Consider the following 23,114-nt stretch of genomic DNA (forward strand, 5'->3'; position numbering starts at 1 on the left):
GTCTCAGGAGGATAACTAAGATTGAGGTAAAATGCTATCCATTCGATGTCATACCGCTCATTAGGTTACTATGAGACCCTGGCCAAGGATCTTCAAGATTTGGTAATGTTTGAATTTATGTGCGAATGGAGGCGTACGTCCTAAGCTGCACGGTTATCTCACTTGCTACAGTCTTCAAGGATTGTGCGCCTCCGACGTTCACCTCTTGCTATGCACTATTGACGTAGAGGCTTGGAACCGAAGAATCACCTTGGCATAGATTGGAGATCAGGAGTTCAAGACAAACTTCATTGTTAGGTGTGCCATGGTACCCCCTCTGGTGCGGCCGGCTTTGCCCGATTGATGACGTATAGTATCGAGGGATCGTTCGTCAACTTGGGATACACGACTGCGTATGCGCCGTAAAACCGAAAAGCTTGGTTTACAAGCGTCGAAGAGGCGTAGAAGACGAATGTGCGGAGGATATAGATCGAGGTCCAGACCTGATTTTCTCACAGTCCCCTGCTGTCGGTTCTCTATCTTGTCCCGGCAGTCTGGCACACGCTATATCAGGGTCCCTACCGTTTCGTACTCTCAGCACGTCAGCGGCTGCGGGATCGACTCCGCCAAGTATAATTGGTTCGGCTGCTTGTCTAGCTCAGTCATAGGGTCATCCAACCACCGAAGATCTTCGGTGACAAACATAGGTCGTTAGCACAAAGGAATGTTTGAAAACGTGGCTAGCAAAGCCACCAGAAGAGGTACCCTTCGGATAGGGTCTCATTCGACGCACCCGTTCCGCCTCTTGTGAAGAATAGGCTCTCCTAGATATTATCTCCTGCATATTGCACGAGTCTTATCCTTCGCTTTGATGTAGTGCGAAGTTTATTTTACCTGAGCTTCCCTATCGCGCTACACTGTCGAACATCCACATGTATCTCCTAGTTCCGGGGGAGCAAGTGTACGATGTGTTTCCTATGACTGCCAAACGTATGGCCCGTGTTTCAATGGGAAATAGTACGATTTCGTAGTTTGCCAACTGGCTCCAGAGCCCATTGCTCACCGCCGCAACATAACATGGACCGTGCTTTTGATACCAATACGCCCAAATTGTGGAAGTGCTTCGTATTCTGCTGCGCCTCTACCCAAGGGGCATGTTGCGCCCAGTCGCTTAGACGGTTATGAGGCAAGTGTAGCAAGCATCTGAACTGTTGACGGTGATCATATTTGACATATTTCCGCGGATATGCGAAGATTGACATGTCTCAGCATTGCACTGCCTTGCTGGCCCATAGCCGACATGTTACTGTTACATGGATCGGCTCGCGAATCTTGGATGCGGAAGATCTTCGAGTGCGTGAAGCTAGACGGAGGGAGGCGCAAACAACCAAGTGCTTAGCCTCATACATGCGATCAAGGGTCGCAGAGCCTCGGTAGACATCGATGCGAGGATGGGTGTGCTTTCGGGGGGATGTCGCCGATGCAATCAGTTCCAGGCCCAACTAGGTACCGTTGAGCCCGAGGCGTGACACAATAAACTCAACACGCACCAGTTTCTTCTGCGCAGATCCGGACTAGAGAGTCATGATCTCTGGTTATGGATATTAGCATTAATCATAAGGGTTTGACCAAACAGCTCTTGCCTCTTGCACGACGGAAGTCGCAGAAAACGGACGGCGAGGTACAAGCGCTCTTTTAATCGGCGAGTCTCCCATCAGATGCTGGCTCAGGATGCATACGATTTGCAACAGTCTCGAGTCCACACAATGAGGCAAGTTTGATTCGACCTCTTCGTCACATCGAATGAACGGTTCTCCGCGCGGGATAGAATTCTGGCCAACTTCCATGGAGCTCGCTGTGCGCGTGCATTCTAGCGGTTCTGTTCAGCTATTGTATTTGCATACAGCTCAGCATAGGACCATGGCTGCGTGTTGGAATAGGTAGGTAGGGACTTGGCAGGCAGCGTCGAAGCAGCTCGTATGGGCTTTGGGTTGCTTCTGCTCGAAAGCCCTTCCTAGTTTATTCCAGTGATGTTGGAACACATGAATGCTGGTGTGGAAGTAGCCGAAGTTTTGATATTGGATACGCCCAGCACGGTCACGTGAGACGCTTAGGTAATAACAAAAGCTCTGACACCATTTGCACTTTCCCCGCTGTATCGCGAAGCCAACCGCGACAAGACCACGACGAATTCCCTCATCACCAGCGCATTCCCGCTAACTACATCGGTGTGATCGCGCCTGTCTCTTCTTCTCTGCTACACAGTCAGTGATAGAGACACTCAATCTTGTCATCAACAAGAAGCAAGCTGACGCCCAGGATTCCTTCTCTAAAGCAAGATAGCGTCGCACAGCACCACAACAAGAGTCAACATGACAAAGTCTCGCTCAAGCTCTGCGTCAGAGGGCGAGGTCTTGGATACCCGACACAAGGCAAACACAGTCAACTCGCGCAACGAACCTGCGATTAACGGCTCAAACAGGTCCTTTGGACTGGATGGTGCTTATGATAACTACCGCGCCTTGAGTCGATCTCCTTCGCCATACCGCCGCAAGCGCACACCGTCACGATCTCCGTCGCCATATCGGAGAAGCCGCGCCGTCGACCGATCGCCATCGCCTTACCGACGAAGCCGAGCTGATCAAGCTGGGAATGATTCAAGGGGCTACAAGCGCAAGGCCTCTCCGCCGCGCAGTCGCCCTGACAAGCGATACCATGCTGATCATAGCAGACACGGTGATTCTCGACGAGCTCCGGGACCTCACCAGACCAGTTTTGTGAAGGAACAGAAGGACGTACCAGATCGATCGCATGCAAAGCCTATATCATACGCCGAGGTCGAGAACCCGAATCCTGTCACAGACTTCCGAGAGTCTCTGCCGACCGACAAGCGACCTCAGAACTCGCGTCACGGTGACAAACAGCGTGAGAAGACTCGCCAGACGCAGCAACAGAGCAGACAGACACCGTCCGAAGATTCCAATTCTCAAGCAAAGCAGGCAAGCGTGGCCGAAGATGTTGAGATGTAAGTGGACCAGCTCCCAATCAACCCCATCTAAGAGCTGACTCTGCAACAGGACGTCCGTCGACGATACTACTGATTACACCCCAGCTCCTGCTGAAGAGAAAGTCCCCACCCAAGAATCACGCGAAGAGAAACGCCGACGATGGGCTGCTATACGCGCAGCTGCTGAGCAAAAGAAGTCGAAAGAGAACCTTCTTCAGCAGGCTGTCCTTACTAACGCGTCCGAAGCGACGACGCCCAATGTTGCTTCCCCAGCAGCCTACGCAGACAGCCTCATATCACCGTTCGCATCGCCTCGCAATGGCGACCTCGACTCTGTACCCGCCTCTCCAGACGTCATGATAATCGATAAGCAGGGTGGGATCAGTGCCGGTAACAGTCCTGCCGCAGCGAGTCCATCAGCAGCGGACTATGACCCCCTACAGGACATGTTGGATGACCGTGATCGAGCGGCGAAGAAGAACCAGAACCCAGAAGTGTCCTCGGATGCGTACCGCGAAACCGATCCGAAAGCCCTTTCTACCCTTCCAGCAGAGAAGGTAGCGCCTGTCAAAAAACAAAAAAAGGAATTCGACATGTTCGCTTCTGACGACGAAGATGAGGAGGAAGATGTTGGGACTGAGGACGTTGTCGCTGCGAAAGGCACTGTACTTGACGAGAAAATGCTCGATAATTGGGACGACCCCGAAGGATACTACAAGCTAATCAGCAACGAGCTGGTGGATGGTGGACGTTATCGCATGATCAAGGGTCTTGGGCGTGGTGTTTTCGCTAACGTCGCACAAGCTGAGGAGATCAACACTGACAACGGCGACACGAATTCGAGAATTGTCGCTATCAAGATGATCCGCAGGAACGACTTGATGAGAAGGGCCAGTCAGAAGGAAATGGACTTCTTGCGCAAAGTCAACGAGGCAGATCCACAAGACAAGCGCCACATCATCCGCTTGCTGGGGTCGTTCGACCACAAGGGTCATTTGTGTATTGTGTTTGAGCACATGTCGAAGAACTTGCGGGACTTACTCAAGGAAGAAACTAACGGCCACGGTCTTACGCTTCCAGCTGTGCGTATCTATGCGCGTCAGATGTTCCTTGGTCTCCAACACTTGCAAAATTGTCAGGTCATTCACCTCGATCTGAAGCCAGACAACGTCTTGGTCTCTGCTGATAAGAAGACCATAAAGCTTGCCGATTTTGGTACCGCGGTCGACAAACGAGACGTTATCGAGCGCACCGAGTACCTCGTCAGTCGGTTCTACCGCGCACCTGAGATTATACTCGGTATGGACGTTGGCTATCCTGTAGACATGTGGGCTGTAGGTTGCACCGTATATGAGTTATGGACTGGCAAAATTCTTTTCACTGGACGATCAAACAACCAGATGATCAAATCCTTCATGGACTGCTTGGGATGGCCGAGCGAGAAACTGCTCAAGAAAGGCCTCGTCAACAACATTCTTGAGAACTTTGAGCTGGGACCCCCACTGAAATTCATCAGCCGTGAAGTTGACCAATACAACAAGGTACGCTTTCGTTATTCATTTGAGAGATGGAGCTAATTTTTTCACAGCTCTCTGTTCGCAAGATCGAGCAGCAGAAAAGGATCAGTCGCGACATGAAGACTAGAGTCCACGACGCCGCCCGAAACATATCTAGTGGAGGGCCAACTGTCAGCGAGTTAAACGATCTAGCGGATCTGTTGAGTGCTAGCCTACACATGAACGTCGAGAAGCGCATATCACCAAAGGAAGCTCTTGCACACAAGTTCTTTGCTAACAAGAATCCTGCGCCCAAGACTGCCACGACCACAAAATCTGCTGTCGTCAAGCCGCCCATGATGAAGCGTAGTACCCCAGTTGGTACGCCTGGTGTTCGTCGGTAAGCACTGCAAGATGGATTTTTAGCGTTGCAGTTTTATTGACTTTCGGCGTTGTTCTGCTTCTCTGCTTTCAGTATGAAGTGACGGGCCGTTTTCGAGGGAGGCGCCCGGGCATCCGTTTGAGATCCTGAATATGGGAAATCAACATAGCTGGTTACCAAGCATTCATCAAACTGGTTTGTGGAATCGGGGACGCTAGCTGTAGAAAACAACAGCAGAGGAACCTGGTTCTTGAAGTGAGTGGAAAGCGCCTTCTTTGGCATGGGACCTGGCGCCAGCCTTGCGACGCTTTCTACATACAGCTTCCAAGTATGTCCTCTTTTAGCTCCCAGGCCAAAAACTGTTGGGATGCAGCCACGGTATTAATCGGATCGGAGAGTAAGCACTTACTGTCCGGCTCACTGAGCCATATGACATAGTTAGCAACAGATGTGTGGAACATCGAAGTACGTCTTCACATGTACAATTTCAGGTTTTAGACGACTTCGAGATCATGCACCACAAACGATTCAGAGTCTTCAACTTGCGATACAAGCATGCTATAATTCAGGCATCAATCTCTCCCTTTAAGAAAGCCTTTACTTTATCACCCCAGATGACTTGACGCTTGTAAATTGTTATGCCGGGTGCACTGCCAAGGCCCAAACCATCAATAGCCTCCGCAAGCACCTCTCCGCTCCCTTCATCTCTCAATTCGCGCAACGGATACTGATACGTCTAGCTGTTGTCAGCGGACCGTCAAGTGAGAAGAAACTCCATCTGAAGCCCTCCAAACTAGCCAAAATTACCTTGAAAGCAAATACTAGCGCCCCGGTCTTTGGCAAACGATGCAATGTCTGTCTCTCACATCTCACCACCGTCTTGTCCAAATCGATTTCCTCCTCCGCTCCGATCTTTTGCTTCCGAGCCAAATCCTCCTCACTCATGTGGTTCCCTTCCAAGCAGAACAACTCTCCATTTGTACTGATACTCCAATTACTCCGCTTGACGATCTTGCCCATGGGTAGGTTGGCAAAGAAGCGATCCATGCTCTTTTCTAGCTTAGCGGCATAGCCGGGGACAGGAGCATGTATGGCAGCGAGAAGTTGATTGAGCTTGGAACGTGTGTTGAATCCGCTCGGAAAGCAGTTTATAAAGGCCGTTAGCAAGTATTTGGTCTGCGTAGTGGTACCGAACGACGAACCATCGAGTGGTTCGGAGGCGAGAGGGGAGGGGGAAGGGGTGAGTAGTAAGAACTCCGTGTCGATATTGGAGCCTAGGATTTCCAGAGCTTCTTCGCCGTTAGTCATGTGTAGTGGGATCAGGCTATCTGTGACATGGTTGCGCAGATGCTTTCCCGACTCTGTGATGGCGTATAGACTTGGAAAGCGAAGAGGCAGGTATGTTCTTGTAAGCCATTCGTACAGTTCTAGGACGGCGGGGACGGCTTCTGAGTTACATGCAAGGACTTCGTAACGTTCCTTTTCGATGAGTCGCGAACGGATTTGTAACCGTTCGCGATAAGTGTTATCCATTGCAATTAGATCATTCAGGGTAGTATTTTCGAGTGCTGTTGCAGTGTCGCTGTTAGTGCATACTCATGCTCTTGGTACGTGGTGGTAGAGACTTTACCCATTGTCATATGGTATTTTGGTTTGAAAGGGCGGAGCTTGAGAGGCTGTTCCGTATCCAGGTTGAAGTTTGAGAGAGGGGTGATATCATCGTATGCGGATTCTGAGTATACGTGTTCGGCTTTCTGCTTGACCGGTGTTGACAACAATGGATGTCGTAATCGCTAGTTCAGAAGTTGCGTCAGAGTGCTGGTGTGGAAGATCAGTGGACAGAAGAACATACACAGATGTTATTATGCAAGCGAGCTCTTTTGGAGTAGGCATAGGCGATTGCTCCTAGTAACAGGAGCGTCCATGCCAGCGGTCTGTTGATCATGTCAAATTCGTCCATGGTAACTTGGACGGCTGTTCAGATGTATCACGCAGGATAGCCGTATATAAGTTGTGTTCAATGTCAATGTATGTCACGCACGCAGGGCGTCGGATCGACAAGCCGTCATAACATGGAAGAAAGAAGACATGAAGTGGTAGACGCTTCAAACGCTTCAAACGCTTCAAACGCTCCAAACGCGACGGCAATGCTATCAGTTGTTGAAACAAGTGGGATCTAGTTGCCTATCAGAGCTAACCCCGCATTGGAGCGGTTACGCTAAGATGGCGTACTAGGAACGGGGCAGATCATAACGATGCAGTCTTGCACGTTTGCTTGAAATTGGACTAGTTGTGAAATTGACTGTCTCAGCAGACGATCCTGAATCCACAGTCTAGGGACACTGGAACGTAGCCATGCCATGTTATCATTTCACGATGATGTTGCAGTCTTGAGCAGTTTCTTCAATGCTTACACTTACATGTAATCCTGTCTCGATGCTAGATCTGCAGCTGTCTAACGCGGGACAGACTTGTAGTAGATATCGTTGTCCCAGTCTCATCAGCTCCTGGACTTGTTCCTCGGCTCTGTCAGGCCTTTCTGCTTCCTCATCCGAGCCATGGTGTACCCGACGCAACCTCGCTGTTGGCACGTTTATGCTTTAGCGTCCTCGGCTTCTGGATGGCCCACAGGCACCAACTTGCCCACAACAAGGTACTTTTCCTCGAATCTCTCTTCCCAACCCCTCAAGGCATCCAGCTGCTCAGCATCCAGGTTCTCCAGAGTGTCGAGTGGTCCGTCCAGATCCTTGGTCAGCATGTCCTCATCAAAACTACCGCAGGCCAGGCCTCTCGACGCATCGCGGCCAGCGAAGTTTGCATAGGGGCCACCCGGGCCATAGAAGTTGCGGCCGGATGTGACGTCAAAGACACGGCCACGAACCGCGAGATAGACAGGCATGTTGTTCAAGCCATTGTAGGGGAAGAGCGAGGGCGGGGTGAAGGTGCGGAAGACGGTTGGCGGCGGGGCGCGTGGGAGGGTTTGCGGGGCGGCTGGTTTGAGCCGGAGATAGACAAGAAGGCCGAAGAGGGAGAGGAGGATGAGGTTTATCGGGGTGAAGACGGAGGCGCTGCGGTTCTGTGAGTCGAGTCGGGTGCTTGCTGGGTAGCTTGTATTGCTGCTTACGCGTGGGTTGCCGATGGCTCCGGAAGAGGTGAAGGAAGTGCTGTTGCCATTAGCTTGACCCGATGCATGCGCACATTGCAGAACTAACCATCCGCCATGGTGGAAACGCGACGTTGAAGAAATGCTACGTGGGTGACAGTCGACGGTGCTGTCGTGGTGGATGGTAGAGTTTCAACGGCGCGGGGAGCTTAGTTGCAGGCCATGATGTAACCCCAAATGCTCAGCACTAACCAGACATGCATGCCCAAAGACGACGGACGTCCGCCGCAAACTATCACGAACCTGCACGGCACATGTTCCGGACGTTCAAATCCAGCCGTGCAAGCAATGGATTCATTCGGATTACCAGCGGGCCGTGAAAGGGGGTATTGCACATGTTATCACAGCTGAGGCGCGCGTGAGACATAGCCACTTTGCGCAACCACCCGGCCAGTCTCTCTTTCACCGGAGAGTCGCCATGTAATCTTAAGATACTTTGACGACATCTTCACCTCCACTTCACAAACCCCAAGCACGCGCCTACCTGCGCGCAAACACGAGCTTCGCGCCGCTCCACCCATCCCATCCCTGCGCCTTACCTTTTGAAACAAGGCCCTGAAACGCGCGACAGCGATTCATTTCCGCCGCCTTGGGACCCGCTGATTCGCCTAGGCTGCACTTGTCGCCTTGAGCCTATCCAAACAATCGTCAGAGAGCAATTCGCTGCCGTCGAACCGCTGCTTGAAGACAAAGACTTGCGGCACCGGTGCGATATCGTGCCGCTGGCGCTTTGGTCGAGGCGCAGTTCCTACTTGGTTGTCTTGTGCTGGTCTTCTTAGAGTGAGCTGACACCATTTACATCTCGACGTCGACTTGATCGCCCTCCTTCATTTACCAAAATTACGCCTTCGCATCCGCCCGTGACGAAGGATCCGAGGCTTGAACCTACATACATGCTGTTTCTTTGTTTAATCTGAGCGTCAACATCAACTATCAACAATCAACCACTTCTTCAACAAACCCGCTTTACGCATAATATCCTGTACGTATATTCCTTATCTTGTCGCCAGCTCTTTTGCACTTGGTACTTGCGTTGTCGACATCGGCCATCGGCATCCTCTCGTGCTCGTTTCCAGATCGTGTTCCTCGAGACGAGAATTGTACATGGCCTAGCAAGAGTCGGTATTCTCGCCTTCTTCATACTCGCCAACAGCATTGGAGGACATCGCACGTCCCATCTGCGTTGCTGTACGTGTATTCTATGGTATTGGCCGCCCACACCTCTCTGATCGACGGACCATGTTTCTCGCCTATCGCCCGCACCGACAGCTGCCTCCACCAGATCTAGGACCTTGCCAAGTCTCGCGATGTCGACGGGTTTCAAAAAGCACCCAACAATCATGCAATGTACTCTGAAGACTGCTGGGAATAGGAGAGGCTCCGTCGCAATAAGTAGCCCTCAGCCGCTGAGAATGTCGCTTTGCCTACTTCGTGATGCTCATGTATACTTGTACTTCTATCGATTCGGACTAATCTTTGTTTCATGCAGAATCCTTAATAATGTGGAAACGATTGCAGGGTGCCGTCCGGGATAAGGATAAGGAGAGGCATGCACGAATAGGCAATCCCGTACTTCTTGAAACCACTTATGACGAGGATCAACTGAATCGCAATCCCAAAGTGACCGACCTCCAAAATGGCAGTCACCAGAATTATGCGCTCCCTCCGCTGTCCCAGTAAGTACTCGAATCCTCATTTCCTGCGTCACCGCTGATTGCCTGGCAGTTTATCAGCTCCTCACGAGCCTCCCCACTATAGATCGTCAGAAGTACCAACAGCCTCGTCTATTTACTCACAAGACACACTCTGCTACAACAACGACAATCCCACAGCCACATCTCCCTCCGCTTACGACGACATATCGCCTCCTAGCTCTCCTGAGCCAGAACAGCACTCCTCCTCTTTTCTACCTCGAAGATTCCGCTCCATGCGCGACGTATCACCCATGGACGAAGACCGCAAGAAACCCGAAGACAACACCCGCGCGGGTAGCCACATTCCTGTTCTACGCAGAGCGCCATCCGTGCTTAGAAATGGCGACGCAGAGTCAGGACCAAAGCAGAAGTTTTGGGAAGGCAAGCTTGCACCAAATTCCAAAGTGAAATGGGACGAGTATTCAGGCGAGCCCAATAGTGCAGGAAAGGCCGCGTCAGTTGATCCAGTCTCTTATGCGAAGGGCGTGGCATCGTCAGACAGGCCTATGGGGTATCAGGTTTCAGTCAGTGGGCCTCAGAAAAAGAACACAAGTTTCGGCGAGCGTGTTGGCCGCTTCGGGTCGAAGCGTTCACCACCGCCCGTGGAGCCGTGGAGCCGAGCTACGGGACGATCAGAGATCGCACCTCCGCTGAAATACCAACCTGCAGACAAACCACTACAGATACCACGAAAGACAGTCTCACCGAGCACAGACCAGGAGGTGTCAAACGCGCTTGCAGCTGCCATCATCTTCGATACCAAACTGCCTGATACTCAATACGTAACAACTGAAATGGCGCCCAAGGATCCGCGCGACAACGATATGCGCTACAATGACAGCATTAAGCCGATTGCCCCGCTCAAAGTAGGAAAGAATACTCCCACCTCACCTCAAGGCTTAGGGATTACGACTTCGTATCCGAGCCCTATTACTCCAACCACCCGCACACAGATGAACCAGTCACCAGCCACTGTGACACCAGTAGAACAGACGCTATACCCCAGCTTACGGAATACGACCCCGCCTTCGGACAAGGACAAGCAAGCGCCCATCAGCCGATTTTCGTGGACTACCTACAACAGCGCGACGACCGCCCAACACTCACCACCACCCTCACCACCGATTGCGAAGCGCGTCGTGACAGAACCCATATCAGCCGCCTCGTCAATCCTGAATCGCCGCCGCCCAGTACCATCAGCAGATAGTGCCAACGCGCCCAGCATGCCCAAAGTCTATGCCCGTAACCCAACTTCCCCTTACGCCTCATCCACCTTTTCCAACTCGTCCAAAAAGGCACTGCCACATCCCCCTAGCGCTCTCAGCGCCATCGACCACATTGCCTACCTGGAATCGCAACAAGAAGACCTGCGTATCCGTCGTAACAATGTGTACCGTCTACTAAAAGACTTGAACAACGCTGCGCCGACTAACCCGCTAGTCACTGACTTCAAAAAGGCCAGGGTGGCGGAAGAGAGGAAGAAGGCTTTTCAAGAAGAGTTGGATGAGATTCGCGCCGAGGAGCATGACATTGGGCTTAAACTTCATCGCGCGTGGAAGAAGAGGGAGAGGGATGATCCAAACTCCAATGGGAGTGCGTTGTGGGTGAGGAGAGTTACCAGCTAAAAGGAGGATGCGTGTTGGTGTATGATATGAATCTTTTCTCTTCTTTTCCTTTCAAGGCATTTGCATAAGGTGGCTGGTGCCACTATTTCTGGCTACATTTTCTCTGGCTCAAATCATCAGGGCTTGTCCAAGTCTGTTCTTATTTGTTCTTGAATCAACTACCCCTTGATTATGATACTCAACACTTTCACAGACCGATGCAAATAGTGATATATCTTAGTATATATTAAATGTGCAATACCGATTGACAGGCTAGTCGACTTCTGGAACAGGTAGTCCGTTGATTATCATCATTCCCTCTCTTCCTAACATCTTCATCGCCTTGGCCGCTTCGTCGTGTCGCAACTGCTTCGTCTCCTCGTCTGTGACGAGTACGAAGTCGTACTTGAGAAGTTTTGACCCCTCTTTGGCATCATATTTCTTGGCCTGCTCGGCTGTCACAGTACCCAAGCTGACGATGAGAGACTCCTTGACGCCAAAGACGGCATCAGATGTCTCATAGTCAGAACCACGGACATATAATGCCCTGCACAACGATCAGCACGGATATAATAAAAAAGGGTAGCAAGAAAACTCACGTAACCAGATTATCGAAACCCTCCTTCTCGAACATGAAGTGCATATGACTCGGTCTCCAACAATGTCTTCCCAATTTCTCAAGCAATTTGCCAACAGGCCCGTCATTAGGAATTGGGTATGGCACGGGTACAATACCCTTGAACCAAAACACACCATCTTTGTCACTCCTTATGACCGCACGACCATCTGCTTTATCGCCCCTATTCTCATACTGCACGTCGTATTTGCCATGGGAGTCCGTCTCCCACACATCTACCTTGACGTCTGGCACAGGTTCGCCGGTTGTGGTCTTGACAGTACAGAGGACAAGTAGGGCCTCACCGTTGGGATCAGCCGAGATTGAGGTGCCGTTTGAGTCGGATGGCGCGTCATGCGTGTGGAAGGGACCAAGGACTGTGCCTTCAGTTGAAGAGGGAGGTTTCGGGTGGTCGATGGAGTCTACGAGGAGGGAGAGACCGACTATGTCTGAAAGGAGAATGAATTCCTACAACGAATTAGTAGTTTTCATTTTCTAGATGCGAGACTAGATGAGGAGCATACCTGTCGCACGTCGGTGCATATCTGCCCAACTTGCGTAAGAAATTGAATGCCTGCCATCCATTCATCGAAGCTCAATCGCGTCTCGCGCGCGAAGTCGTGCAGGTGCGAGACCAGACGTTCCATGACGTACTTGAGGCGCGGGTCGCTGCATTGCGAATTTATTCGGTGTACATTCTCGGTGATGTTTTCGATGGTGAGGTCCTTGAGGACGGGAACCGTGGAGGCATCTGCGCTCTTGGAAGATGCCATTACGTGCAACGGGACGGCCAGGTAGTAGGAGCGTATAGAGACACGAAGAGCAATCGAGGCACAAAGTAAGAGCGATACTGATGTGCTCAGAGTGTAGAATAAAACAAAGCTCCTGAAGCTATTCAAAGGAGAGTTCAGTCGCAGTTAGCCGTAACATTGACAAATGGGAAGGACCCGCGAAGCTCAACGCGAGAGACCTCCATCGGATCCACCCTAAAAGAGTGCCGCTGACCATGCCAGAAAGCTCATAGGCCAAGTAGCTGGAAAGCGCAGGGCTACAGGCGCCGGCAGAGAGTTCAAGAGGTGGAGGTGATGATGTCGGAGGGGCTCTCGGTACCTGGGATGCGGGGCAGCTTCCAGCGCCAGCTTACCAAGAGCTTACAAGCAGTTGTGCAGTCACAACCTTCGACGGCACACGACAATGCGTAGCAGTTCCAACGACTAGTACACTAGTGTACCTGAGTAGACTTCTGGAAACTGCTAACGCTGTGAACCATGCTCTGTACGACTGTCCGGCAATTAGCCTAGACATATTGCGTCACTAAAACTGCAGGAACAATGCAGTCAATAGATGCACATAGAGTAATAACGAGATGCGTTGATTTTTTCCATATTGCCTTTAAAGCGTATCGTAACTGTAATCCTGTGCGCCATGATTGTTCCTGCCCATCATCCCGAACTCCACCCGCATGCCACCCACCCATAGTGACCCATCATAAAGACATGACTGCTAGAAGTGAACTGAAGTCAACCAAGGAAAGTGAAATTCAGTGAGCAACCTCATTGGAGGTTAGACATTGTTCTTGGGGTTCTCTGGTGAAGCTTTCCACTGCTCAACGTTAACCAAATTACTCGTCGTTGCACAGTGATGCCCTAAGCTCGGTCAAGTAACATACCTTCTTGCCGAGCTCTTGCTGTTGCTCCTTGAAAGACAGCTCCTTGTACTCGTCACGGTGAGCTTTAACTGTGACTTTCTGTTAGCAGATGTCGTCATCTCAGGGTGCAGTGTTATTGCGCTTCGACTAACACGTTTGGATAACGCGTCAAAACGCGTCAAACGTTACAGACTTACAGTATGCTTGCATCTTGGCCATGGAAGTCCTCGCATTGTTCTTTTTGCTAACGCGACCGCCCTTGGGAGCAGCCTTCTTGACACCCGCGCCGTTGGTCGCTTTCGGTATCGCAGTTTTAGTAGTGGTGGTAGTGGCCATGATCAGTAGCAGATACTGATAGATGTTGTATTAGAGTTGTCAAATTAGAAGAGCTTCTAGTGTGAATGGTGAAGTAGAGGTGTAGTTGTAACGTTGATGAGAGGTAAGTGTGAACTGAAGGTTTATTGACAGAAGGCGCGACCCAGACCGCGCTAAGCTTTACTTAGTTTACCACGCATCTACTCGATGGATTCAATAGCCTGTCCAGATGCTTGCGCGACGTTGGAAATATGGTCTCACGCGATTGGTGCTTGTCATCACATGAAACATGTAGCAATATGCGCCCCTAAACAATCTTTCCGGAAGCGAGGGATAGCGGCATGGAACGCGCGATCATGCCTAAGGGAGTGGACAACCCCATTTCGCAAACCATAGAGCTGATGTGAGCAGCGTGTTGGTCTTCGGGGACGCTCAATGCCGTTTCCAAGGCAGTCGGACGGGATTGGGCCACCATGACGCAGTCATTCGCGTAGCCATACGGATCCTCGTACATCTACAACGCATCTTAGTCTGTCGTAACAGGGGCGCAACGGGTCCTTTAGTGCTTGAACGACTTGCACTGTGGTGATTGTACCTCGAAGTTTACCATTCTGCGGGTGAGATTCTATGTCAGGGCCCGGGCATCTGAGATTCTGAAACCTTTCTTGAATCACCTGTATCCAAAGACACGCCCAGAGATCCAGCTCTTTTTCACAAAAACCCAGCAGGAGCGCGTCAAACGAGGTTCGATTGTGCGTTGGTCTCTGATTGTACTCTCACGAAGAATGCGCCGTCTTCTCTTCTGTTATACGACGATGTCGGGCATCCTGAGAGTCAGCCTCCATGCCCCCTGTACTCAGCACCGGCCGGTCTATACCTCGAGAGGCAATACTAAACTTCCGACGGTGACCGCTCGGGCGCTCAGTGAGGCTTGGGGCACGAGGTCTCGCTTTTCCGCGAGCGCGTCCGCCGATGAAAGGTATCTCGTATGCGCCAGCGCGACAGCAGTATAGGAGTAGGTCGTAGACGAGCAGCGCTGCCCATGGGCCGATGGCTACGAGGCCGAGAAAGAGCTATTATACTGTGAGAAGGCAAAGCCCAATCGAGAGTGCTTTGTTCTACTCACGAATACGCGTGTGATCCAGGTTTCTACCACGGCCAAGTTCGCAGGTAGAATAGAGAGAAATCCCATGGCGGGGCGTAGCGGATGTGTGCACTGGTAGAGAGGAAGCTGGGGATAAGGGCCGCGTGAGAGGTATAGAGGGTCTGGAGATACACTGATTGCCTGCAATTGAATTGACGATAGTCGCCCACCAACGACACCAAATTCCAACGACAAAGATGGGTGATGTCTACGTCTGGTGGAGAGATCGGCCGTCATCATCAAGCCGCCGCCGCGATGTGGACCGAAGTGGGTCGTGGCTGAAGCTTTCCCCAGCTTGGTACCGGGCTCACCATCACCGATCCAACACCAACCACTGAACATCAACCCTCAACATTAGATGCAGCTGACATCTCAGCCTTATGTGAGGCTGTACAATGGTTGTTACTCTGATTGGGTGGCAACTCGGCCTTAGCTTTGCGAAGCCAGTAAGGCATGTCCGGCATACTGGCAAGCATGCCCACCCCTCCAGGGAGACAGCTCCCAAGGCTCCATGCCCCTCCGTTGCCATACCACTTGTTATTCAGTCACATCGTGATCAACTGAGCCAAATCCAGATCAAGCAAAATCTGGTGCTGCTACGTCTTCATTACATTGACCGTTGACCCTTAACCGGCGGCCTCCCAAAGTACAGGCGCTTGGCCCTGCGCATGCAGACGGCTGCCTGGACCTAATCATCTCGAGTCTTGAGCCTTCTCAGACACCCAGACAGCAGTTATCTATTCATTGCACGGTTTCAGACTTTGAACATTCCCTTCGACATCACTCTGGATTATCGCACGAATTCTGACTTGCCTACGCCGACAAACTGGGGCTGACCTCACTGCTGCGCCTTGCCAGCAGCCTCGTTGCCTCATCTGGTCGACTCAGATAAATCGAAAAGCTCGAAAGTATATGCCAAGTCAGTGCTGGGTCTCGAGCCTTGTGCGCGTTCTTGTATCCTTCCGTTCACACTCAACATGGACGACCTCCCTTTCCTAGACGCGTACCTCGAGCAAGGTCAGAGCAATGCGACGTTGAAGGTAGTTCTTCCCAACGGGGAGGTTCGCGAGATCTCTGATCGTATCTGCCCTTTCAAGTTTTTAGACAAGTGCCCTCTACTGTACCATGCATTCGAGTACGGTTTCCAGAGTCGCTTGCAAGCCAGCCTTGAGGCTCCGTCCGAGTATGCCATCATATCGCTTCTCCGTTACTGCTACACCGGTAGCTATCTCCCTCCACAAGCAGAGTATGGGCCAATACTGCTTCTTCCGCACGTCGAAACGTACAAGATTGCCGAAGACTTCGATGTTGCCGAGCTACAACTACTTGCGCATGGCAATATCTCGCTACAGGTTGATTTCGCCTGCTCTCTACCTGCCCCTCCACAAGACTTGCTTGAAACCATACGTTTCGTGTATCGACATTACGCGAGTCAGAAGGCCCGCCGACAACATGCTCTTGTTGACACACTCCTCAACTACTGCATCTCAACTTTTCTGGCCCACAGACTTGGCGAAGAGGCCGAGTTTCTCAAGATTGCGGCCGATATTCCAGACTTTCGTCAGGACCTCTGTCGCATGAACATGGAGCGCAATTTCGAGGATGAATGTAAGATTCACTGTAGCTATTGGGGATATTCAGGCTAACTTCAATAGGCGCACAGGATATCATACGGTTGTGTCTTGACACCCTCCAGACTCAGCCTTGCGTTCGCCCGACTGTCCTTGCTTCAAGAGACCTACCACAAGAGATGATTTGCGGCGATTCTGTAGACATTCTGCGCGAATCACACCACCCGCGTGGCGATCACTGGACTGCCAATCAACCCAAAACTCATGAAGAGGCTGGTCAGGACAACATGGTCGATTCAGTTATTACAACCTTTGTGCATCGGCCCAAGGTCGAGCGGCGAGTCACCTTTGCAGAAACAAACGTCGGTTTGCAGTCCGTAGATTCTCACTCCGGCCGCCCCGAAAGCACTTCTACGTTCAAGCTCCCTGGAATAGCTACTAGCTTTCCAGCACCTGCTTTCTTCGATCCGCCTGCCACGCAACCAACACCCAACGGTGACTCCTCCGATGAAGACCAGGGTTTCACCTTAGTCTCTCGACCCAAACCGCACACCCTGGCTACAATCGACGAGCCAATGTCCAGTCCTGAGATGGTTCCTACTCCTGTTTTTGATATCCTAGCCGCCAGCGGCACTGACTACGCCAGCGACGACGACTGGGATATGGTCTCTACGACTGAGATATGAACTGGAACCATAATCATGGTCTTTAATATACAAAATATTGTGGTTCTGACATTGTATAGCGTCATTTGTGGGGATTCTTAGGTCACATGCATAAATATCTTATGAAAGGTTTTTTGATTTCACGATCGTTTTGGCATCCAGCTATCTGGGTGTGGCTTCCAGTTGTGTGGCGAGGGCGTTATCGGCGATACAACGGAAAACCTTGTATAGGTGCAGCATTACGTTGGTAAGCATTCCTCAATATACTCTGCATTGATAATCGGCAAGGTTCTGTTGGAAAATGGCACATTCGTTATATTTCTCATCTTTTTTTTAATCCAGAACATAAAATATAACTTAATAATCCTGTCATTGAAGGCAATTATTGCTACGGTTGCGACTAGCATCAACATCTCTAGTACCATCTTCTAGAACCCATAGCACAATACCAACTATCTTCAGACCTCGCAAACCTCTGTTATACCGCTATCTGTCTCAAGAATGTTATTACATCTAGTGTCACAGTTCGCTGCGCAACTCCCCTGTCCATCGCGATGTTCTCTTGGCGCATGGTTCCAGTGCCGACTCTCTGACTGGCCGTGAAATTCTGTTTGGTCGACAGGATTGGTCTTGTCTTGGCCAATGTAGTGCCAATATATTGCGATTATTCAGGGATCAAGGAAGAGTTGTAGTGTTTGTGGGCGGCTTTCAGATGTGTCTGCAGCAAGACTTTGCTCCTGATCGTACGCTGAGATATTTCTCAGTCTGGATCACAGCCTGCAGGGTCTACAGTGTTGTGATTTCGAGACGAAACACAGAGAATACTGTGAGTCATTACGTTCGGCTTACATCACCTGCAAGTAGCGCTCTTTACCTACCATGGCCCAACTATGCAACCAGCGAATGGTGGGAAGGACAACGTGATATTGAGAGAATCTCGGGAACATGGGTTGGCCCGATCACCGAGACGGACGAATTTCTACAATGAAAATACCAAGGTGTTGGGTTGCAACACAGCAAGTTTGCATAGTCAGTGGCTCTCTTCGAGGCTGAAGCAATCACCCAGGAAGGTCGTTTTGACAAAGCAAGCAAGCCGACATTGCACTCGAAGAGCAGACTCTATGATTGTTAACAGAAAAACGATATTGGGTGAGGAGTAGTCATGTACGGGATACTTTGATTCGTGTTCATAGCGGCCAGTCTGCAAGCAGAGCCACAGATAGAGTACATGATAATCCATAACCGCACACAATCAGATGAATATGTCCACGTGTACTGAAAGGACTTTTTAATGTTACAGAAAATTAGGCTGCCCCGTGCAGCTGAGATAACAGTAGGAAAGCTAGCATGAAGGGAATTGCCCTCTCATGACAGCCGGTGAACCAAGAAGAAATCGCATTGAAACAACAGATACATGGAACATCCAAGAAACCAGGAAACAGGAAACACATAAGCAGTCTCATTGGGTTCATGCAGCACAATCGATCCTCCGTTTGTCTTTCAGCTCCGTCATCGCATAAAACATATCCACGGGTAGAAAAGTCTCAAGGGTAGATACTCTGAGAGGTGAGTAGTCTTCAGGAGTAAGAACGCCTACCTAGCTACTGTCAGCAAGTGCTCTAAACAGAGTACGCATAGACTTAAACTTACTTTTGTCGTCTGTCTAGTAGCGGCCACGTGGTGGGTAATCAGCCGCTGCAGCGTCGTAAGGCGGACGGCCTCCGGGGCTACGGGGACGGGCACCACGTGGGGACGGCGGTCGTCCTCCTTCGTAAGGGCGTCCATGACCGTTCATGTATGGGTCATCGTAACCGCGGGGAGGAGGTCGGGCCCTAGCATCATAAGGATCGTCAGGGTAACGCGCGCGCGGTGGGCCATACTCATCAGGCATGCGACCACGAGGCGGCGAACGTCCATAACCTCCATCACGCCTGTCGTAGAACTCGCGGGGAGGTGTGCGTCGGCGATAGTCATCGCGACGAGGGCTGTAGCCACGAGGTGGCCCGCGACGGTCGTAGTAATCATCGTAGGGCGCAGGTGGGTATCCGCCACCGCGGCGGCCCATGGGAGAGCGGGATCGGTATCTATCACGGCCCCGGTCATCAGGACCACCAGGGCCTCCGTAAGGAGCGCGCGGTTTGAAAGGTGGAGGTGGGGGAGGATCGGAGACGTCCTGGACACAGGTAACTTCCTGCCCCTTGAACTCACGACGGTCCAGCTTCTCCACTGCGGTCTTCAGGTCGGCGGCCGTCTCATACTCGACGAATCTACAGTGGATTAGTACGTGTTACTTGCTGCAGTGTTACCTACGTACCCAGTGCCATCGCGCTCGCGGCCAACTTCAGAGTAGACGACGTCCAATCCAGACTGGCGGGCAAAGTCTTTAAGGTCCTATATATTCGAAGTTAAGCGAGGCCCAAATCCAGAACGTAGAACGGGAAGCAAGCGAGAACAAAGCCATTACTGGTCCAGGAACGGTATACTGGCGCTAACAGGGAACTGAAGGAATCCAAGGATCGGGGAGTCTGACCTGCCAGCTGGTCTCCACAGGAAGATTCGCTATTCTCATCCGGTATGGTGTGCGCCTAGGACGCGGGGGAACGCGCTCGTGGGGAGTGAAGTTCTCGTTACGGGCACGCGAGCCGCGAGCGAACTGGACGATGAGGCGCTCGCCCATGAAGTCGGAACCATCTTGAATCAGTTAGGACGTATGTTCGGATTTCTATACACGAGAAGTTACGTACGGAATGCTGTATACAGGTTAGCGTGCGTTCAATGGATTGGCGCGTGGCTGAAGCTTACCAGGGACAACATCACGAGCGTCCATTGCGTCCTTGTACTCGATGAAGCCAAATCCATTCATGAGTTTGATCTCAGTGATCTCACCAGTACCATGCGTCTGGAAGTGGCCCTCGACATCTGCCTTGGTGGCATTGCGAGGAAGGTTGCCTAGGTATAGGCGCGTAGACGATACCTCGGTCATAGTGACGGCTGTTGCGGTAGAGCTTTATCCTAAAGATAACCTAGTCTGAAGAGAATCGTGAGCAAATGTCCATGAGCAAGCGGGAAGCCATCGAGGGAGCGCGCATGGTGCGTGCCAAAGACGGGTTGCCTCGGTATCAAAGACGCGACGCCAGGAAGCCAGTGTCCAGCGACGTGCGAAACTACAGGAACCAGGGAGACGCGCAAGGGATTTCCAGTGCATACAATACAGGCGGCTAGTCGTACCTTGGAGATAGAGTCGGGCGCTGGAAGCAGGGTGGCCGTGAAGAACCTGAGAGCTTGAGGACCAGGAAGGAGCCGGGTAAGTGCAGAAGTCGCGCAATCGATTCTTGGGCAGAGAATTAGTCGGCCCAGTGTCGCGACAACGGATTGCAAATATAGATGAGGGCCGGAATGCTATTGATGTAATAGGCCCCGGCGAAGTTGATGGGTGGACGGTGACGAAGGGTGGAGAAGGAAGTTCGCCCAACGCCTCACTCGCCCTAGCCTTCCAAGCTTCGGGCACGGACATCACGTGCGTCTTGCCTCCAACGGGGCCGCTCGCCCTCCCAGGGCTACCAGTGAAGTGTAACTATTCCAGACGGATGGATTGTCATTTGTTCGTAGGGTTAGCACACACTCGAGTTTATCCAGGTATTGATCGGTTTCCGAACAAGGGGATCAATCTCTCTGTCCAAGCCCTACAAACATCCGAGGTTCACTTGGGCAGCAACAAGTCTAGGGCTGATGCCAATATGTAGTATGTATACATGCGATCCTTCCTAATGTACATATTTGCTGATCGCGTGGACCACGGCTTGGGCCATAGTCTCTATCCCGGCGTCTACATTAAGTAAGTACGTACTTTGGTCCCTCGCCGCCCTGTGGTGTTTGCCAATTGATGTCCTGATCGGGCACTTTGATATCGCAAGTCTTGCAGTGAACGCAGCTGTATGTTGTCAGCAGGCTTTCCAGCGATTCGGTCGGCTAAACTTACTTTTGGGCGTTGATTTGGAACCTGACACCCAGCTCTTTGCTATCATCCTCGACGTATTCATAGACGCCGGCGGGGCAGAACCTGTTTTCGACACCCTTGTACTTGGGCCATTCCTTCTGAGCATGTGCATCGTAGTCTTTGACTTGAAGATGGCATGGCTGGTCCTCTTCATGGTTTGTGCCACTTCGGCTGACGCTTGTCAATATGTCGAAGCTGATTTTACCGTCTGGCTTGGGATACTCAATCTTCGGGCACTCGTCTGCAGTCTTGGTTGCTGCGTGATCGGGTTTGCCGTGCTTTAACGTCCATGGCGCTTTGCCTCGAAGAACGTATGCTTCAAGGCCAGAATACATAATGCCTCCGTAGATGCCTAGTGGAGTATGGAAAGATGGACGCATGTTGCGCACAGTCTTGAGCTCTGACCATATCGACGACTTGCGCATCTTGTCCTCATAGTCATACAGGAACACGGTACCACCGTCGGTATTGGCTTGTAGGGCATCCCAAGTTGCCTCGGCAGCTAGCATGCCTGACCTCATGGCGTTGTGTGTACCCTTGATCTTCGGTAGATTAAGCAAGCCCGCGGCATCTCCAAGAAGCGCGCCACCGGGGAAGGCGAGCTTAGGTATAGACTGGAAACCGCCTTCAATCAGCGTCCTCGCACCATAAGAGATGCACTTGCCACCCTCTAATACATCCTTGTAATACGGGTGATGCTTCATCTTCTGAAATTCGCCATAGGGCGCCAACCACGGGTTGGGGTAGTCGAGTCCAACAACCAGACCAATGCTGACCAGGTTGTCACCAAAGTGGTACATCCAACCACCACCGTAGGTGTCTTTCGGCAGTGGGTAGCCCATGGAGTGAACCACTAACCCAGACTTGAATTTCTCAGGCTGTACCTCCCATACTTCTTTGATGCCAAGTCCGTAGGTTTGGTGTTGACTATCCCGCCTTAGGTCGTACTTCTTGATGATTTGCTTGGACAGACTACCATGGCAACCCTCACCAAGCAGTGTGACGCGTGCATGAAATTCCATTCCTCGTTCGAATGAGTCTTTGGCCTTGCCTTCTCGCGATATACCGAGATCGTTGGTAGCCACACCCTGTACGACGCCTTCGTGGTTGTATAGTATCTCCGACGCAGCGAATCCAGGGTAAACCTCTACACCAACTTCCTCGGCACGCTCGCCAAGCCACTTGACCATCTGGTTCAAGCTTATTATGTAGTTGCCATGATTGTTCATCTGCGGAGGCTTGGGTAGAGGGATTGCGCTGTTCTTGGTCATGAAGTACATGTGGTCCTCCTTGGCGGGGGTGATGTCGGCGAAGCGGTTCAGATTGTCCTCTGACCTCCAGTCGGGCAGGAGTTCGTCGAGCGCAGACGGTTCTATGACATTTCCAGACACGATGTGATCGCCCAATTCACCCGCCTTCTCCAACACCAGAACCCTAAAGTCTTCATTGCCTGCCGCTGTCGCAAGCTGCTTCAGCTTGATGGCTGCAGACAGACCAGCAGGACCTCCGCCTACAATGAGCACATCCACTTCGTCAGACTCGCGTTCTATTGACTTTGGGTCGAATGTGTCGTCCACAGCGGCGAGTCGTGTGCGTGGCGTCGTGGAAAGGCCTCTTCTTTGACCAGCAATTCGGACTGCAGGACGGTACAAGCCGGATACATTCCGTCTCGGTAACGGTACGCACGCGAGGGGTCTTGACGATATACGCGCGGATCGGGAGGTTGCAAGCAACTGCCGCGTTACGGATGCGGGGACTGATCTGGTGGCCATGGTGTAGGACTTGTTGGGGAGGCCAACAGATGGAATTGAATGCGAAAGTGAACGACTTGAC

At 51.5% G+C, this 23,114-nt stretch overlaps 9 protein-coding genes across 9 annotated transcripts; 3 read left to right on the top strand and 6 right to left on the bottom strand.

Moving 5' to 3' along the window:
* Positions 1 to 2,351: 2,351 nt before the first annotated feature.
* On the top strand, positions 2,352 to 4,886 carry J4E82_001022 (uncharacterized protein; the record flags this gene model as incomplete). The annotated part of the gene is made up of 3 exons (XM_051727340.1): positions 2,352 to 3,004; positions 3,057 to 4,527; positions 4,575 to 4,886. 3 exons carry the CDS (start codon positions 2,352 to 2,354, stop codon positions 4,884 to 4,886), a joined length of 2,436 nt encoding a protein of 811 aa, XP_051593147.1.
* Positions 4,887 to 5,429: 543 nt separating this feature from the next.
* On the bottom strand, positions 5,430 to 6,397 carry J4E82_001023 (uncharacterized protein; the record flags this gene model as incomplete). The annotated part of the gene is made up of 2 exons (XM_051727341.1): positions 5,430 to 5,600; positions 5,738 to 6,397. 2 exons carry the CDS (start codon positions 6,395 to 6,397, stop codon positions 5,430 to 5,432), a joined length of 831 nt encoding a protein of 276 aa, XP_051593148.1.
* Positions 6,398 to 7,457: 1,060 nt separating this feature from the next.
* Positions 7,458 to 8,086, bottom strand: J4E82_001024 (uncharacterized protein; the record flags this gene model as incomplete). Its single annotated transcript, XM_051727342.1, has 2 exons — positions 7,458 to 7,963; positions 8,077 to 8,086. 2 exons carry the CDS (start codon positions 8,084 to 8,086, stop codon positions 7,458 to 7,460), a joined length of 516 nt encoding a protein of 171 aa, XP_051593149.1.
* Positions 8,087 to 9,527: 1,441 nt separating this feature from the next.
* Positions 9,528 to 11,346, top strand: J4E82_001025 (uncharacterized protein; the record flags this gene model as incomplete). The annotated part of the gene is made up of 2 exons (XM_051727343.1): positions 9,528 to 9,703; positions 9,786 to 11,346. 2 exons carry the CDS (start codon positions 9,528 to 9,530, stop codon positions 11,344 to 11,346), a joined length of 1,737 nt encoding a protein of 578 aa, XP_051593150.1.
* Positions 11,347 to 11,598: 252 nt separating this feature from the next.
* On the bottom strand, positions 11,599 to 12,714 carry J4E82_001026 (uncharacterized protein; the record flags this gene model as incomplete). Its single annotated transcript, XM_051727344.1, has 3 exons — positions 11,599 to 11,872; positions 11,925 to 12,409; positions 12,466 to 12,714. 3 exons carry the CDS (start codon positions 12,712 to 12,714, stop codon positions 11,599 to 11,601), a joined length of 1,008 nt encoding a protein of 335 aa, XP_051593151.1.
* Positions 12,715 to 13,504: 790 nt separating this feature from the next.
* Positions 13,505 to 13,925, bottom strand: J4E82_001027 (uncharacterized protein; the record flags this gene model as incomplete). Its single annotated transcript, XM_051727345.1, has 3 exons — positions 13,505 to 13,543; positions 13,611 to 13,678; positions 13,787 to 13,925. The coding sequence occupies 3 exons, from the start codon at positions 13,923 to 13,925 to the stop codon at positions 13,505 to 13,507; spliced, it is 246 nt and encodes an 81-aa protein (XP_051593152.1).
* A 2,100-nt stretch (positions 13,926 to 16,025) lies between these two features.
* On the top strand, positions 16,026 to 17,305 carry J4E82_001028 (uncharacterized protein; the record flags this gene model as incomplete). The annotated part of the gene is made up of 2 exons (XM_051727346.1): positions 16,026 to 16,656; positions 16,704 to 17,305. 2 exons carry the CDS (start codon positions 16,026 to 16,028, stop codon positions 17,303 to 17,305), a joined length of 1,233 nt encoding a protein of 410 aa, XP_051593153.1.
* Positions 17,306 to 18,947: 1,642 nt separating this feature from the next.
* Positions 18,948 to 20,267, bottom strand: J4E82_001029 (uncharacterized protein; the record flags this gene model as incomplete). The annotated part of the gene is made up of 4 exons (XM_051727347.1): positions 18,948 to 19,551; positions 19,599 to 19,675; positions 19,815 to 19,975; positions 20,087 to 20,267. The coding sequence occupies 4 exons, from the start codon at positions 20,265 to 20,267 to the stop codon at positions 18,948 to 18,950; spliced, it is 1,023 nt and encodes a 340-aa protein (XP_051593154.1).
* Positions 20,268 to 21,115: 848 nt separating this feature from the next.
* Positions 21,116 to 23,053, bottom strand: J4E82_001030 (uncharacterized protein; the record flags this gene model as incomplete). The annotated part of the gene is made up of 2 exons (XM_051727348.1): positions 21,116 to 21,215; positions 21,264 to 23,053. 2 exons carry the CDS (start codon positions 23,051 to 23,053, stop codon positions 21,116 to 21,118), a joined length of 1,890 nt encoding a protein of 629 aa, XP_051593155.1.
* Positions 23,054 to 23,114: the final 61 nt, after the last annotated feature.

This window comes from Alternaria postmessia, assembly GCF_024291825.1.
Source record: "Alternaria postmessia strain BMP 2775 chromosome Unknown scaffold_3, whole genome shotgun sequence".
Taxonomy (NCBI): domain Eukaryota; kingdom Fungi; phylum Ascomycota; class Dothideomycetes; order Pleosporales; family Pleosporaceae; genus Alternaria; species Alternaria postmessia.